Source organism: Anolis carolinensis, chromosome 5 (genome assembly GCF_035594765.1).
Source record: "Anolis carolinensis isolate JA03-04 chromosome 5, rAnoCar3.1.pri, whole genome shotgun sequence".
Lineage (NCBI taxonomy): Eukaryota > Metazoa > Chordata > Lepidosauria > Squamata > Dactyloidae > Anolis > Anolis carolinensis.
In genome coordinates this window covers 84,590,236-84,606,769 of record NC_085845.1, presented here as the reverse complement: position 1 = coordinate 84,606,769, position 16,534 = coordinate 84,590,236, and the positions used below count along the sequence as shown (strand labels likewise).

The following is a 16,534-nucleotide window of genomic DNA, read 5'->3' as shown; positions in this document are numbered from 1 at the left end:
TGAACTTAGATCAGTGTTTCTCAACCTGTGGGTCCCCAGGTGTTTTGGCCTACAGCTCCCAGAAAGCCCAGCTAGTTTACCAGCTGTCAGGATTTCTGGGAGTGGAAGGCCCAAAACATCTGAGGACCCCAGGTTGAGAACCACTGCCTTAAACAAATCACATGCTCTCAGCCCTGTGGAAGTCAAAAGCAAATCTCCTCTAAACCACTGCTTCTTAAACTATGGGTCCTGACGCCAAATGGGGTTCACAAAGAAATTGGCAGTAGGAAAAGGTTTCTGAACACCACCTGATGGCTGTTTTAGACATTTAAACAAATCTGTTAACAACAATATGCAATGTTTGCAGTGGATTCTGCAGAAAATGCTTCAGCTATATGTGTTCAGTAAGCCTTTCAAATGCTACCGTATGTGTGTATTTATATATCTTTTCTCAAAGAACAGCTTCAAGATGTATGGCCGGGCTAAATATACTATAGTAAATAGTCAGTCCTCTGTATCCATAGATTCTGCATCCATGGAGTGAGCCATCCATAGTTTGAAAACATTGAAATAAATTCCCAAAAGCAAACCTTGATTTTGCCATTTTATAAATGGGACAGCATTTTGTTATGTCATGTCTTGAGCAGGTATGGATTTTATTACCCATATGGGGACCTGGAACCAAACCCCACTGGATACCAAGGGCTCAGAGCATTTGTTGTTGCTGTGTGCTTTTCAAGTTATGTAGTGACTCAGTCTAAGGAAAACCTGTCACAGGGTTTTCTTGGCAAGATTTATTATGTAAAAATTTCTCGAGTGAAAAGGAGTCGCAAGTGGAAAAAGTTTACGAAGCACTGCTCTAAACAAATCTTGCCAAGAAAACCCTGTGATAGGTTTGCCATATCCATACTTTCAGGTAACCACGGTTTCTCCAGGAATATATCCAGGGGTCTTACTGTATTTTAAAAGAAAAAATGTTTCTGGGAATATCTTAAGTCAGAAGTAAAGCCATTGGGGCAATAGATTAGTAAAACACCTTTATGTTCTCAGGGAAGAGGCAAGGTAACTAAGAGGGCAGGAAGTCCAACCCTTACCACAGCCAGAAAGAGCCATATTATTCATCCTATTCTCAAATGAACTTCCCCTGGTGCATTCATAGAAAAGTGTTTTCATGGCACACATCTTACAAAGGTCACTTCTGGAGTGTAAACTCTTCATCCATAAAACAATTTCCCATGAAGAGGAGACAGATGGTTTATGATTGCAGTAAATGGCAAAGTTGGTGATTTGAATAGTGGACGAGGCTGACCCCTAGAGCAGTGAAAAGTCCTCAACATACAGTATTCAGTGTAAGAGCAGAGGGGTCTGTTAGCTCCCCTGTACAATTGTACAATGCACAATTTCACTAGATTAGGAAATTCCAATCACCTTTTCTGCCAAAGGTGATTGTAAACAAACTAAAAAAACTTTTGACTGTGCTATTGATTTGTAAGTGGAGCCCACAGTGGTACAGCGGGTTAAACCGCTGACAGGGGTGGTTCAAGCTATACGCGGACAACGCACTTGTGGAAGGCACCGTCCTCTGGAGGGCACAGTTGAGGCGCCTCCGAGTGCACAATTAGCCCACCTGACTGCCAGCCTCCCACCTTTGCACTTTTTCTCCCTTTCCGGCTTCAGAGGGGCAGTGGGAGGCTCCCACCGCTCCTCTGAAGCTGGGAGGGGGGGAGAGCCAAGGAGCACTCATCCCCGAGTCGTGATGCCGCGCCTCAGGAATGGATGCTCCTTCGCACTTTTTCTCCCCGGCTTCGGAGGGGTGGTGGGAGGTTCCCACCACCCCTCTAAAGCCGGGAGGGGGGGAGAGCCAAGGAGCACTCATTCCCAAGCCGTGACACCGCACCTCAGGAATGGGTGCTCCTTCGCACTTTTTTCCCCTTCCCGGCTTCGGAGGGGTGGTGGGAGGCTGTGAACAGTGTACAGCAATGAGCCTTTTAAAAGGTAGGGCCCTACTCTACCTTTTATTTTTCAGTGATTGGTTTGGAGTGGGCACCAAAAATACTGCTTGCTTACTCTTAAAAAGTGCCTAGGGCTGTCCCTGACCGCTGAACTGCTGAACTTGCCAACCAAAAGGTCGGCGGTTTGAATCTAAGGAGCGAGGTGAGCTGTTAGCACCAGCTTCTGCCAACCTAGCAGTTTGAAAACATGCAAATGTGAGTAGATCAATAGATACTGCTCCAGCAAAAAGGTAATGGCGCTCCATGTAGTCATGCCACCCACATGACCTTGGGGCAACTATGGACAATGCCAGCTCTTCAGCATAGAAATGGAGATGAGCACCAACCCCCAGAGTCGGTCACAACTAGACCTAATGTCAGGTGAAAACCTTTACTTTACTGATTTATAAAGCATGATACAGGATTTATATCCAGTAAGAGCTCTCAAAATTAGTTTCTTCTGGGATGTGTCCCCACAATAGTGAATTTATCATGCACCTTTTAACGTTATGTTCTGCTACAGCAAGCAGGGAAAGTAGGAACAATAAATCTATCTCTGAATTTGCAGAGATGGTTGCTCAGCAATGGTGGAGATGCCCTGTTGGTGTTTTAAAAAAACTAGGAGGGGTAGAGTTTGATAATGTAAAAGGCCATCTAAACATTCTATGGAATTAACTTGCAACCTTAGTATATCTATATCTTCAAGCTTTGAAGTTGATCCAAGAATCCAAGAGACAGGCACCATAGAGAGAAAATGTCTGAAAAACTCATGTAGAAAATGATCCATGTACATCTTTCTCTTTCAGGAAAGCTCTTAGAAGGGGGGTGGGGGGTGGAATGAAATTTTAAGCCTAGGGTTGCATTCTGATGTCAACATACCACAAATCTTGTTGAATTAACTGTGGATTAACTGGAAACAACTGTGATCCTGTTGGGCCACAATGCAGGCCGCAACCAGGGTTTTGTATGCTGATTCTGCCCTGCATTGTACAACTGCCCCGAGTCTCTCATTCCCATACTTTTGGGTTAAAACATTTCATGAAGTAACACTGATCTTTTAATTCGCAGCTCTATTCCCTTCTCTTGGATTCCTTAATAGCCTTCTGTGCTCTGTTTAAAGCAGTGGTTCCCAACCTTCGGGTCTCCAGCTGTTAGGAACTGTGGGAGCTGAAATCCAAAACACCTGGAGGCCCAAAGGTTGGGAACCATTGGTTTAAAGTGACTCCAGGAACCAACTGTTGCAATGATTTTGTGAAATGTTATCCTCAAACTCCAGCTTTAAAGGGCTTTGTTAGGGTATGAAATAGACAGAGATACCCAGCCTTAGTCAAAATGAAAACAGATTATAAGCATGAAGTTGCTGCATGCAAATCCATTAGAAAGACTAAGTGGAGAAAATTAAGTAACAATTTGTGCCCTGTTAGTTATCACTTTTGCATACTAACAGTTGCATCTTTTTAAAAGTGTCATCCGAAGTATTATAAACTAATTAAAACAATATTTATATTTTCCTGGCATGCACTATTCAGAAGCACTGTTTCCTGTTATGCTTATTATTTTATTGAGAAGAGTAATACTTTCTCAAAGTACAGTATTTTTATGAGGTACCAAACAGAGGCAGCAAAGTCATTGCAGTCTACCTCCCACATTTGCTGGGTTTCGGGGCACAGGCCTCCTATGAAAGTGAAAATAAATAAATTGGTTTTTCCTCCCCCCCCCCCCCAAAAAAAAAACACTTTTATTGGAATGTGAAAGTTCTCCAAAATGACTCAGCTTTTCATGGAAGGTGAACACAGAATTTAATTGGAGAATCTAAAGATTCCTCTAAAATGTTCTCTTTGGAAACCTTGAAGTCAGCATGACTGGAGAAAGTGAGTGGACCATAGAGTCACTTTAAAGGACCTATGCATTCAAAGAGAGAACATTTTAGTCTTAATTCTTGAATAATCAAATCCACAAAAGTCAAAACCATGAAAGTGGAGGGACAACTATATTATGCATCTGTTTGACCATAAGATCAGAAAAGTACATAGATTCAGTTAAGGAAGCCATGGCACTGATTTTAGAAGACCCAACCAAGGTAATGATGAGAAAAGTACTTAAAAGGCATTGTCCTATAAGCCAAAATTGAGTTGATGGAAAACAATAATATTCAGTTGCAGACCAGAAGGTCAACCAGAGTTGATCCACTGAACTGGTGGGATTTGCATTAGTATTGACTGACTTTTCAGCAGTTGGCAGAAACCTTTTTGGTACTTTTACTTACATAATTTCCACTACACCAACTTTTTGCAGTGGCACATATCTCCGGTGAGAAAATATTTTTTAAAACCCATATCCTTTCCATTGGAAAGCTATTCTGAACAGCAGCATTTATTGTGACCATGACTTTGGATGGTCAACACTAGTTATGACAATGAATTGGATTTAGTCCAGAATTGCTAGAAGTCATATCAGCAAATAACCTATGCTCCAGTCTAATTTGTAAAAAAAAAATGAGTGCTTTCATGGATCAGTTGGGACTAAATATATCACTGGGTAATAAAATGATGTTATTTATGATCAGTATTTGCATCGTTAGGACCTTTGCAAGCATAAACCCAAAGTATACCTGCATAAATCTTTTTGTTTGTTTTTACTTTCCTCATGCAATAACCACCACCACCCCCCCCCCCACACACACACACACAAAAACGCATATTTAGCTGTTGCAGCCCCTAACATGCCAGTTGGCTGCTCAATAGAGAATAGTATAAGTTCTAGAAAATGACTCAAAGGCAGCCAATGGTGGGGTACAAAGGCAGGATAAATGTGTTTATGGGATGAAATGGAAGATGTTTTGAATTTCCATTCAAACATCTGCCCAGAACTTTATGATACATCTCCCAGTAAAGGATCTTAGCCAGATCATCAAATAGGTAGAGTGTTTTTCTTAATATATGTCCTTTATACTTTTCTTTGTGTCTCTTAAAGTTGTTTCTGACATATGGTGACCCAAGGTGAACAAAGTCACAAGTGGGCTCCATAGTTGAGAAGGAATTCAGACCCTGATCTCCCGAGTAGTAGTCCAATATTCAAAGCAGTATAATATACTGTTTCCATTTCTTTACACTAGCTTCCTTCAGATTGTTATCCTCCATATGGTTAGGTCTACAATTCCCATTAGCCCAGCCAATATGGTAATAATCTAAAGTTACAAGGTGAAGAAAAACTGTTGTAAAATTTGAGAGTGGCCTATTAGAGCAGCAGGATTTTTTTTAAAAAAAAAACAACTACCAATTCATAATAATGTTAAATAATATCTTCATGAAGCTGCAAGAAAAGATCTGGATTATGGGGCTAGCAGTATGCAGATGATGCACAACTGTACTTCTTGTTTCCATTGTTAATCCTATGTCTTCTGTTAAAAATAGGATCAAAAGAAGTTCTTGATTGGATACAAACAGAAAATGTGTTGCACAGCGATACAAACAAATATCAGCTTGTTTTGTGATTATTCTATGAGAGAAGTACCAGTGTGAAAGATGAAAGTGCTAACAGTTATGTTTTGAAACAGAATAATTTATAGAGTTAAAATCTTTAGCAGGTATTAACAAATTGACATATTTTTATTTTGCAAGTATTGCAATTTTAGCTATATAAAAATAGTTATATTGCAACCCACCCAAAAAAACCTTTATGCTTTATTAGCAGAGAAAGCCATTACAAAGGCAAGCAAGGACAGTTATAAATTGTCTCTCTTCATTCGTTCAGTAGTTTCCGACTCTTCGTGACCTCATGGACCAGTCCATGCCAGAGCTTCCTGTTGGCCATCGCCTCCTCCAGTTCCTTCAAGTTCAAGCCAGTTATAAATTCAAGTTATAAATTGTAGAGATGCTGAAATGAAGTGAAAACTAATACCTGAGGATATGTGGTGACAATGGGGCAGAATTCTGGGAGTAGGAGGCATTGTTTTGCATTGGTTCCATTTCTATCTAGAGGGCCAGTTTGAGATGGGAGTTTTGGGGGAAGCCTGTTCAACCTTGGTTTTTATCTTATCCAACATGCTATTCAATGTCTACATGAAGCCACTGGGGGAGGCCATAAGGGTGTTCAGAGTGGACTGTATTCCATATGCTGATGACACTCAGCATTATTTTTTTTGTTGTTATCAGAGTCAGCCAGTGATCTATAGGTAGTGGACTAGCATTTGGATACTGTAATGCACTGAGTGAGGTTCAGTAAACTGAAGCTGAATCCCAGTAAGACAGAGGCTCTGTGAATTGGTTTTCAGCTTCAGGAACTGTATAAACAGCCTCCCTCAGAGGTATTTGCTCTCTTCCTGAAGGAGCAGATACATATCTTGGGGGGGGGGGTCCTATCCCTGTCACTGAAGGCCTAAGTGGACTCCATAAATTGGTGCTGCACCAGTTACAGCCTTCCCTGGACAGAGAAATCCTAGCCACAACTTTCTGCCATGTGTTCAATGTGGGCCTACCCATGAAGAATACTCAGAAGCTGAAAAAGGCACTGGTTTGACAGGTAACTATAATATCATCTAGACTAGGCATGGGCAAACTTCAGCCCTCCAGGTGTTTTGGACTTCAACTCCAGTAGGCTGTTAGGAATTGTGGGAGTTGAAACTGAAATTTGCCCATGCCTGATCTAGACAGTATGTTATGCCAGTCTTAAAAGAATTACACAGAACCATGTATACCTGCCCAAGGAGTAAAGTCTGCAGAGGTGGCGTGAGGGGATGGTGATAATAATGATAATGATAATGATAATTATTATTATTATTTCTTACTCACCTCTCCTTGTGGATCGAGGCAGGTTACAACATAGCTTAAAACACATAATCACAAAAATACAGAAATTAAAATATATTTCTACGAAATACATATATTAAAATACACAGAACAATTATTATAATTTAGTGAACACAATACACGAGTTTTAAATTCATGCTTAAAACTGGCTGGGGAGGTTTGCCGGAAGAGATGGGTCTTCAGTTGTGTCTTAAATTCAGACAGCTGGTCTAGCTATGTGATCTCTTCCAGGAGGTCGTTTCACAGTCATGGGGCAGCTGATGAAAAGGTCCTCTGGGTGATGGTTACCAGTCGGGTTCTGGCTGGTTAGAGCAACTGCCCCTCAGAATCTAAAAGTTCAGGGGGGATTGTATGGGAGAATGCGAACCTGTAGGAATCCTGGACCCAAACCATGTAAGGCTTTAAAGGTCAAAACCAACGCTGTGTACTTTGCCTGGAAACTAATTGGCAGCCAGTGGAGTGACTTTAGAACAGGTGTAATATGTTCACTAACCAATCTAGCTGCTGCATATTAATCCAACTGGAGTTTCTGAACTTGGTACAAAGGTAGCCCAATGTAAAGCACATTGCAGAAGTCCAACCTTGAGGTTACCAATGTGTGCACACTACTATCTTTGGGTCCTCCAAATCTAGGAAGGGGCTCGGCTGGCGTATCAGCCAAAGCTAATAGTAAGCACTCCTGACTGTCCCATCTACCTGGGCTGACATTTGAAGAGATAGATCCAGGAACACTTCCAAGCTGCAAACACAGTCTTTCAGTGGGAGTGTAACCCCATCCAGGATTTGGTGCCATACCTCCACCCCTAGATAAGGACTCTTGATGGCAAGCACCTCTGTCCTGTCTGAATTCAGTTTTGATTTTATTTCCTCACAGCCCATTATCTCCTTTAGGCATTCATTCAGAAGAGACACACTATCCTTAACTAGAGCTGTTTTGAATCTGCCATGTCCTACCAGTGAGATCAATACACTCAGTCAGGACATGAGAGCGAGCTTTCTCAGCCATGGCATCCCAACTTTGCAGCTCATCAAAGACTTTGGGCCTCATTAATTCACCCCAAATATGGTTTTATATCGTTTTAAAACAGTTGTATCTTTTAAATCTGTTTTAAATGAATTATTGTTGCTTTTAGTATGTTTTAGTTTAATTAATTATTTTAAACTGTTGAATGGATTTTAATTCTTTTTGTTAGCCTCCCCCAAAATCTTTGATATAGGACAAGGTAACACAACAACAACAACAACAACAACAACAACAACAACAACGGGGGAAACATCATGTTAAACATCTGCTCTATTGAGGGCAACAAGATTCTAAAAGATTCATCACTATCAACTGTCCTTGATGTCTTACAACATTATCAGTGGTATTTGTCATTGACACAATACTCTTAACTTAATCTATTTATAGACCCTTATTAGTTGATACAATATGCAAGCCAGGAGGTAGTGGCATATATTAACAGACAGAGGCGATAATCTAACAATAAACTTATAGAGATTTCATTTTGGTTAGTGACATCCCTTGATTTCTTTTCTTTATGAAAGTATCAGTTGCTTTATTTTTCAATGACTCTCCAAGGTCTCCTTAAATGTGATAGTTCCTTGTTTTATTGCTTGAATAATGTATGCACTGGGAGTTAGCCAATAAATATTTAAGGAGATCTTTGAGGTACACTAGATATTTAATCAAAGCATCCAGGAATTATGGAAATTAAATTATGTACTAAAAATAAAGTTTATGTTTTGCTTATCACCCACCATGAATGTTTAAGCGAAGCAATTTATTGATTGCCTTAACTTGCAGGAATGTTAATAATTTGCTCTGTAAAATCACTTGTTACGAATGGTTTTCACTCTTAAACATCTTGGAGATCTTTGAAAATATTCCAGGAACAGAAAATAAAGCAGGGGTGCTCTTTTACTAGTGTTTAAATTATACAATGTCCTTATTTTAAAATGTTATAGAAGCATATCATAATTTCAAAGGTTTTAAAACCTGGTAAAGACGCCTCCAATGCCAGGAACTACCGACCTATCCCTCTCTTATGTCATCTATATAAATTTATGAGAGGATGCTATTGAATCGATTAGAACATGTTATTGAACCCCAGCTTATTGCACAACAAGCAGGTTTCAGACCAGGGAAAAACTGTACAGCTCAAATTCTGAATCTGACTGAGTACATTGAGGAAGGCTATGAGAAAGATTGCATTACGGGAACAGTTTTTGTGGACCTTACGGCAGCCTATGACATGGTGCAACATAGAAAAATGCTGCATACAGCCTATCATGTTACACAGGACTATGATTTTACAAAAACTGTCCAGACACTCCTAGAAAACCACAGCTTCTATGTGGAGTTTCAAGGCTGGAAAAGTAAATGGAGGAGGCAAAAAAATGGTTTACCCCAAGGCAGCGTTCTTGCACTGACCTTGTTTAACATCTTTACTAACGATCAGCCACAACCACCACTCACAAAGAGCTTTATATATGCTTATGACCTTGGCCTAACAACACAAGATTTTGAAACAGTTGAAAACTAACTCACTAATACCTTGAAAGATCTCTCCAGCTACAACAAAGAGGACCACCTGAAGCCTAACCCTGCCAAGACATAAGTGTGTGCTTTCCACCTATGTAACTGTGAAGCCAACAGGAAACTGAAAGTTACCTGGAAATGCCAAGAGCTCGAACAGTGTTTCCATCCTAAATATCTTGGTGTCACCTTAGATCAAACACTAACATTTAGAAAACACTGTATGAACACCAAGCACAAGGTAGCTGCATGCCATAACATCCTGCAGAAACATAATGGCAGCGCATGGGGTGCAGAGCCAGAATTAATAAGAACATCAGCCCTGGCCTTGTCTTACTCAACTGCTGAGTATGCCTGCCCTGTTTAGCACAAGTCTGTCTACGCAAAGCAGGTGAATGTAGCACTGAATGAAACATGCAGAATAATCGCAGGATGTCTTAAGCACACACCAGTTGATAAACTCTACAAGCTAGCTGGCATTGCCCCCCCCCCAAAGTGCGATGGGAAATTGCTGCTAACTGTGGGAGAAATAAGGTTGTACACTCTGAAAGCCATCCTCTCTGCATGGCTATCAACCTCCTCCCAGTAAACTCAAATCAAGGAAAAGCTTTATGAGAACCACCACTTCTCTTAATGTTCCTCCAGCAACAGCAAGAGTATCCCTCTGGGCAACTAAACCAGGCAATCCCAACTGGATGGCCCCCCACAAGGGTCTGCCTCCAAAGGCAAACCAAGAATGGGCAACTTGGAAGTCCTTGAACAGACTCAGAAGTGGAATTGGCAGATCAAAAGACAACCTGGCTAAATGGCACTACCTAGAAGAATTCTCTTTTTTAATATATATATATATATATATATATATATATATATATATATATATATTATTTGACACAAACAATCTAATATACAATCAGAAAATATACATTCAAAAATAATGAAACATGTCTAGATCTGTATTCAGATAGCAACTGGTGCAAAATAAGTATAACATACTTTACCATTCACTCGAATTCAAAACATTTTCAAAGCAAAATCCATGCAAACTATTTCTAACTAGAATTATTGGTTACTATGTTTTAGGAAAAACGGTTTCCATCTGGATAATAGCAATAGTGTCACCAGCTACTCCATATCATATGCAAAAATCCTAATGTAATTTTTTTAAAGAAACTCCTTGCAAGACAGGGAATATATCTTCATGATCAAGAGAATTTCAGAATATGTCTAAACACATCATGATATCACATTAATAAAAAAATAACCCCTTAAGAATGGGAACAGGCCATAAAATATTTTCTTGTGATTTGAGCTTTCTGACTGTTTTACATACACAAGTATGGATAATTATAAAAAAAACCCAGTTTGCATAAATTGAAAGGTGTTTAAAATCATCATCAAATGTTTCATTAACATTATTTCAACATATTTAACCTTTTCAGAAATCACTTATTTCTAATTTTGTAACATTCCAGCTTGTCCAAATAGCATTACATATTTCTTTTTCTTTAAATATTTGTCCGTTCCCTATTCTTTTTTTCTTTTTTCCCCTTCCCTTCCCTTTCCTCCCCTTCCCTTCCTTCCCTTCCCTTCCTTCCCTTCCTTGACAACCACGCATAATACCTTTTCTGAACACAGACTTAGCAGTCACATCTCAAGAGTTCTGCCGTAATACATATACTATAGAAAAGAAAGTCACATCAAATAGTTCCAAAGGATTTTTCATCATGACTTTCTTCAGAAGGAAATTAAATAATGTGATGAAAATTTAGATTTTATAATAGTCAATTCTCCACCTTGTGCGACTTGGTCAAAAATTATTTAATCGCTTGTGTTCCCTCTATTTTTATCCGTTTTATACTTATTTATTCTGCAAAGCTTTTGACACAAATAAATTATGTCAAAGGAATACAGAAATCCAAAAGCTATATCTAGGATCATATAGCCAGTAATGGTGTGCAGCTCAGGAGGCAAAATTGGCCCTTGCATGATTCCTCACCATTAAAGTAAAACATTTTGGACAGAGCTTACTTGGTTACTATGGCTGATATGGTGGTCTACAGCGGTTGTGACTGTTCTGTTGTTTGTTTAACATCTGAACCCATAATCCCACAGACAAGTTAACCAGCAATAAGGGATGGTGGGAGAGTAGTCTATAAAACTCTCAGAAGGCACACATTATTTGCTCCTGGTATAATTATGGAATGATATATTTTGCACTTGGGGGGGAGGGGGGCATCTGCACTGTAGAATCAATATGATTTGACACCTCAATTGCCATAGTTTAATGTTGTGGCATCATGGGAGTTGAAGTTTAACAAGGTTTTTAGCCTTCTCTGCCAAAGATTGTTGGTGCCTCCTTAAACTACAAATCCTAGAATTCCTTAACATTGAGCCATGGCAGTTAGTAGTGTCAAACTGCATTACTTCTGCAGTGTAGATGAGCCCTGGGTTCAAATCCCACTGTGCTATGAAGCTCAGCTTTAGCAGGTCCTAGATCTTGTCCTTAGCAAACTTGCAAAAATGTTATGTGAGATTAAGTATCTGGTCTGTAAGTCTTGGAAATGAATGGAGCACTGCCAAAACCCACTCCTGAGCCATGTTATAGAAAGGTGGAGTAAAAGTTATTGCTTTTCATTTTAAAGTTTCTTTTTTTGGATCTTCATAAGCTATACTGGCATACAATGCAGTTTCAGACCGCATATTAACTGCATTGAACTGAATTATATGGCAGTGTAGACTCATATAAACCAGTTCAATGTAGTTCAAATTGCATTATATGAGTCTGTACTGACCATTATAATATAAACTGCATCATATGGCAGTGTAGATGGAGCTATAGTGGCCAATACTGTTTTAATCAGGCATTACTTCATTATAAGAACTTTCTTATGCATTTTAGAAGGAGAATCTAGTTCCACCATACACAGTGCCTTTCTCCTGGATACACAATGGGAGCTGGATGGTCCTGGACAAAACTTACCAAAATGGCCACAGATTGTCCATTGAGTGTAACAGTCCACTGTCTAGCTGCCAGTCTGCAGCGGGCGAGAAAGGAGTAGCTGCATTTGTCATTCATAAAATCTAGGAACCCTGCTGCTAGGATGGCCAGTGGTCAGCGGGATTAAAAAAGTCATAATCCAAAAATATAGGCGTTTCCAAGCTCTGCTTTTTACCTAGACATTTTAAGTGGAGTGCACTGTAAAAACAGGCAGTTGCCATGAACCCAGTTTTCTAGGATACTGAGCAAAGTGAAGAGTACTGAATTGATAATGATGATGACTGTAAATTGCTGTTAAGTGCATACATGATTTTCGGTTTTGTGTATAGTTTTAAACCTTAAAACACTTACTGTTGTGAGGTTTTAAAAAAAAAACATTAAAACAGCAGGCATAGTCCATGATACAAATAAGCCTTTACAGTTGAAAACCATTTAATATAGTAAATGCAATTTCACAGTATAGTAGACTCTCAATTAACCAGCACCCATGGGGATTGGTATATGCCAGATAAATACAGCTTCTGGTTGCTTGAATTTTATTTTTAAAAATAGGCCTAATGATTACTATACTCCATCTTATGCCATGCCATAATCTCTCTGTTACCGGATATTAATATTGAAATACAGTAATACTGAGGGCAAATAAAAACATACTTAACTTAATGTAACTCAGTTTTATAGTATAAAAATAGCCTTGTGAATACAGTAATAAATCTTCCACTTGTTGTCAGTTGCTTGAGAGTTCCTATTACTTGAGTTCCACTTAACTGAGAGTCTGTTGTATATAGATTAGGGTATGTTTAAGAATACCGTGCTATCCTAGACTTTTTAAAAATGATTAAAATAATTACTTCTGACTTGTGGCTGTGCTCTTCTATAGATGTGAATATATGTCTTCAAAATTTGTGCTACTTTTGCTGACATAGCATTTAAAATGCTAGTGGGAGTGTTCTTGGGAACATTGTTTTTGCTACATGGAAAATATTATGCAACCATCTCTTGCTTTTTGCTTGCTTCATTCTTTTGGTACCCTCTCCCTCTCCTAGGAATAACATTTGCCCATTAATTTAATATCCCTATTTTAAAGTTTTTGTTAACTGCATTCCAGACAGTATCTCTGAGAAATACATTTAATGCCCTCCCTTCTCTTTATTCTTTCTCCTATTAGTGTAAAAGCACATCATTAGGACAAGCAAAGGAACAGAGAATGGAAAATATAGTTTTTGGCATACAGCTGGGTTCTGCAATTCAAAGGCATAGCCTTTTCAGCTCTAGAGAGAAACAGATTATAGTGACCACTTCCTTTCAGAGGAGGTACATATTTTTGTCATACTGAGGGATTGTCTCCAAATGCAGGACTGTTCTGCTCACCGACTCACCTCTCAAAAACCTGCAAGTGATAACCAGCATTTTTAGTGTGAAAAAGTAAAAGACTGTACAAGATACTTCAGGTAACAAGTCTCTGATGACGATATCTCTTTTTGGACAAACACAGAAACTTTCCTTCTTGTTGTTGGTTTAGATAAAAGTCTTCCTTCACAATCACTGGGATGATGGTGAAGAAAGGCTGGACTTTCAGGATTGTGTTTCAGCATCGTGTCTACTATAAACAATACAATAAACTTGAGCCGCAAAAGCCAATCTTATAATAACCATGTATGACTACTTACAACAAATAGGCAGTAGCTTCATAAGAATCCCTTACTAAGCATGTGTGAATAGCAAGCCAGAGAAGAGGAAAGAACAGATAAGCTTACCTCTCTAGTTCCCCCTAGCATTAAAAAAAAATCGTAGGTCTATATGTTTGGCCACTCAGACTCCACTGGGATGGGACACAAGCCAAATTCTCCCTATTAACCCTGTGTTTAGCATCATTTGAAACCTCATCACAAATTGTTTTGTCCAAAGACAGTAACCACTTTATCACATGGATCTTCACAAGTGTAGTAAGATGTTTTCTGCACACTTCATCTACGGAGCCCCATGCCGCCTATCACACTACACATAATCATTTCTGGTGAGGCTTTGTAGAGTGATGTGGCACAAGCGTGCTATGACGCTTCACCCAGAACACGGGAGGCTTCTTGTGTTCTGTAGGGAGCAATAGGGCCAGCGGGGGGGGGGGGGCACAGTAATGCTTCCCCATGTGTGATGGGGAAGCATCGCTCCAGGCAAGGCGGGGCACGGGGTGACAGGATTGCCCTGCTGCCCCTCGAATTCAGCTAGGAGGCTGGCAAATCCCCCCACTGCTCCTCATCGATGTGATGAGGTCCTAAATGGTAGCCCCTGGGAGCTGAATCAGCCATTCTTTTATCCACACTTTTCTATCTGGTTGTGGTTCTTATATCAGGAAACGAGCCATGGACTGTCAATGCAAATAATTCCTCAGATGAGTCCCTAAAATGTGAATTTACATATTACATATACCAGCTATACTAACATATTTGCAATGCACACTGATATGACAATTCTACAAGACATGTTGAAGGTTCACTGAAATAGGACAGGCATGGATGTTTACTTTTAGCTGTGTGCATTTACTCTCTTTTGGTCCTTGGTGGGATACTACTACTCATAATGCGGAAAGTGTCCTAGAAACTGACCAACAAATATTTTTGTCTACTTGATTGATTGATTGATTGATTGATTGATTGATTGATTGATATAAGAATTGTTGAGTGTGCCTTTTTCATCTCTTTATCTTCTGTTTTTCCCTCCTGTGCAGATGATGGGAATGCTTAAAACAAGGAAAGGTAGTCTGAAACTGACTAATGTAAGTGACAGCATGGCTCCTTCTGGGACATGCAGTGTGGTGTTGTGTGTGCTTCTTCCAAAATGTGCTGCATGGCTTTCTGCTGTCATCCTGTAAGTCAAGCAGCATGTCCAGTAACCCATTCAACAGCAATATGAATGTTTTTATGCCTAGCTTTTCATTTTAAAAAAGGGTTTCTTCCTTCAAGCCTTATATTAGCCCAATACTGGTTGTTACAGTCTTTCTGCTTTTTCTCCCTATTTAGGTATAATGGATTTATTTCATTGAAGAAACATATAATTGTGACACAAATAAAATTACACTAGTGTTTTCCTCCTTTTTACGTGGTTTGTATTAATTTAATTTAATTTGCAGGCATGTTGTTGTGTCACAGTAGCCATTACATCTCGGGGGAAGGGTTCATTTAGTTTTATTTTGCAAACTGATTATTCTATGACAGTAGTGCTACCACACAGTCTAGACGAACAAATAGGCTTCTGTCAGTATGCAGGAATGTTCATAAAGCTTTCATGTGGCAAAATGGAGATTCCTAGAGTCATCATGTTTTACAAATATAGTGGAGATTATCAATGGGAATTGTTTTGTATTTTAACAATATAGATAGCACTACTCAGGGCACCCACCCACAACTGTGTTGAAAAACATTATGGTCTAGTGAGGAAGGTGGAAGGCCCAACATTGACTGTGTCCAGATCTGGAGCAAGTGCGGTTTCTCATTACCCCTTGCATTACCTCTGCTAGAAGCTGAACCTATGATGTTTGGCATGCAAACCTTATATGATGAAGAATCCAGTACTGTATTTACACCAGCAGAAACAGGGGGAAATGTCCTCTGTCCTTCCTTCTGTATCCTTCCACATGCTCTGAAACGTTTTCAGAAGCTATGAAAAATTTTTAGAGCAGGCCTTCTACGTCCTGGAGCAAAGTGGGAAAGAATTGCAGGGGAAGAAAGTCTCAACACTTCCCAAAGTGCAGCATTGAATTAAATCATAAGATTTACCCAAAAGTCTCAAAAGCAACTTTTCCCCAGAAATCATAGTTATTGACCCTTTTTATTCTTATAGTGCTCAGGCAATCCATGTGAGCTCCTTGCTTTTGTTTTGATTTGTAAGCCCATACCATTGCAAGTGAGCACCTTTTAATACAATGATCAAACAGATTAGGGGTTGAGTATAGAAAAAGTTATTCTGTTTGCCAAAGCTGCATCTCCCATGCACCATTCTTATTCTTGCATCGTTTTCCCAATTTCCAACCTGATTTTTCTCTCGAGAGGAGGCTCCCTTTCCCATTAAACCTCATCACAATTCTGTGAAATCTGCAAATGAGGAATGGAATGGAACTGCCAACCTCATTTTCATTGTGTCCCAAGCTGTAATTTGAGACCAGATTGTTCAAGGTGACAGGTCACTGCGCTGTGCCGCTTTGTTCTATTCCCCTTTTTGCTCT

At 39.5% G+C, this 16,534-nt stretch overlaps 1 protein-coding gene across 2 annotated transcripts in view; it reads left to right on the top strand.

Annotated features, from left to right (window-relative positions):
- lhfpl3 (LHFPL tetraspan subfamily member 3) overlaps positions 1 to 16,534 on the top strand; it is a 291,185-nt gene that overhangs the window by 231,733 nt on the left and 42,918 nt on the right. The window contains exon 3 of one of the 2 annotated variants that reach the window (XM_008111545.3): positions 15,041 to 15,088. The exons of the other annotated variant lie outside the window; for it this stretch is intronic. Coding sequence (XP_008109752.1) covers positions 15,041 to 15,057 — 17 coding nt within the window. The 3' untranslated portion in view covers positions 15,058 to 15,088. The remainder of the gene's footprint in view (positions 1 to 15,040; positions 15,089 to 16,534) is intronic. 2 annotated transcript variants of the gene reach the window in all.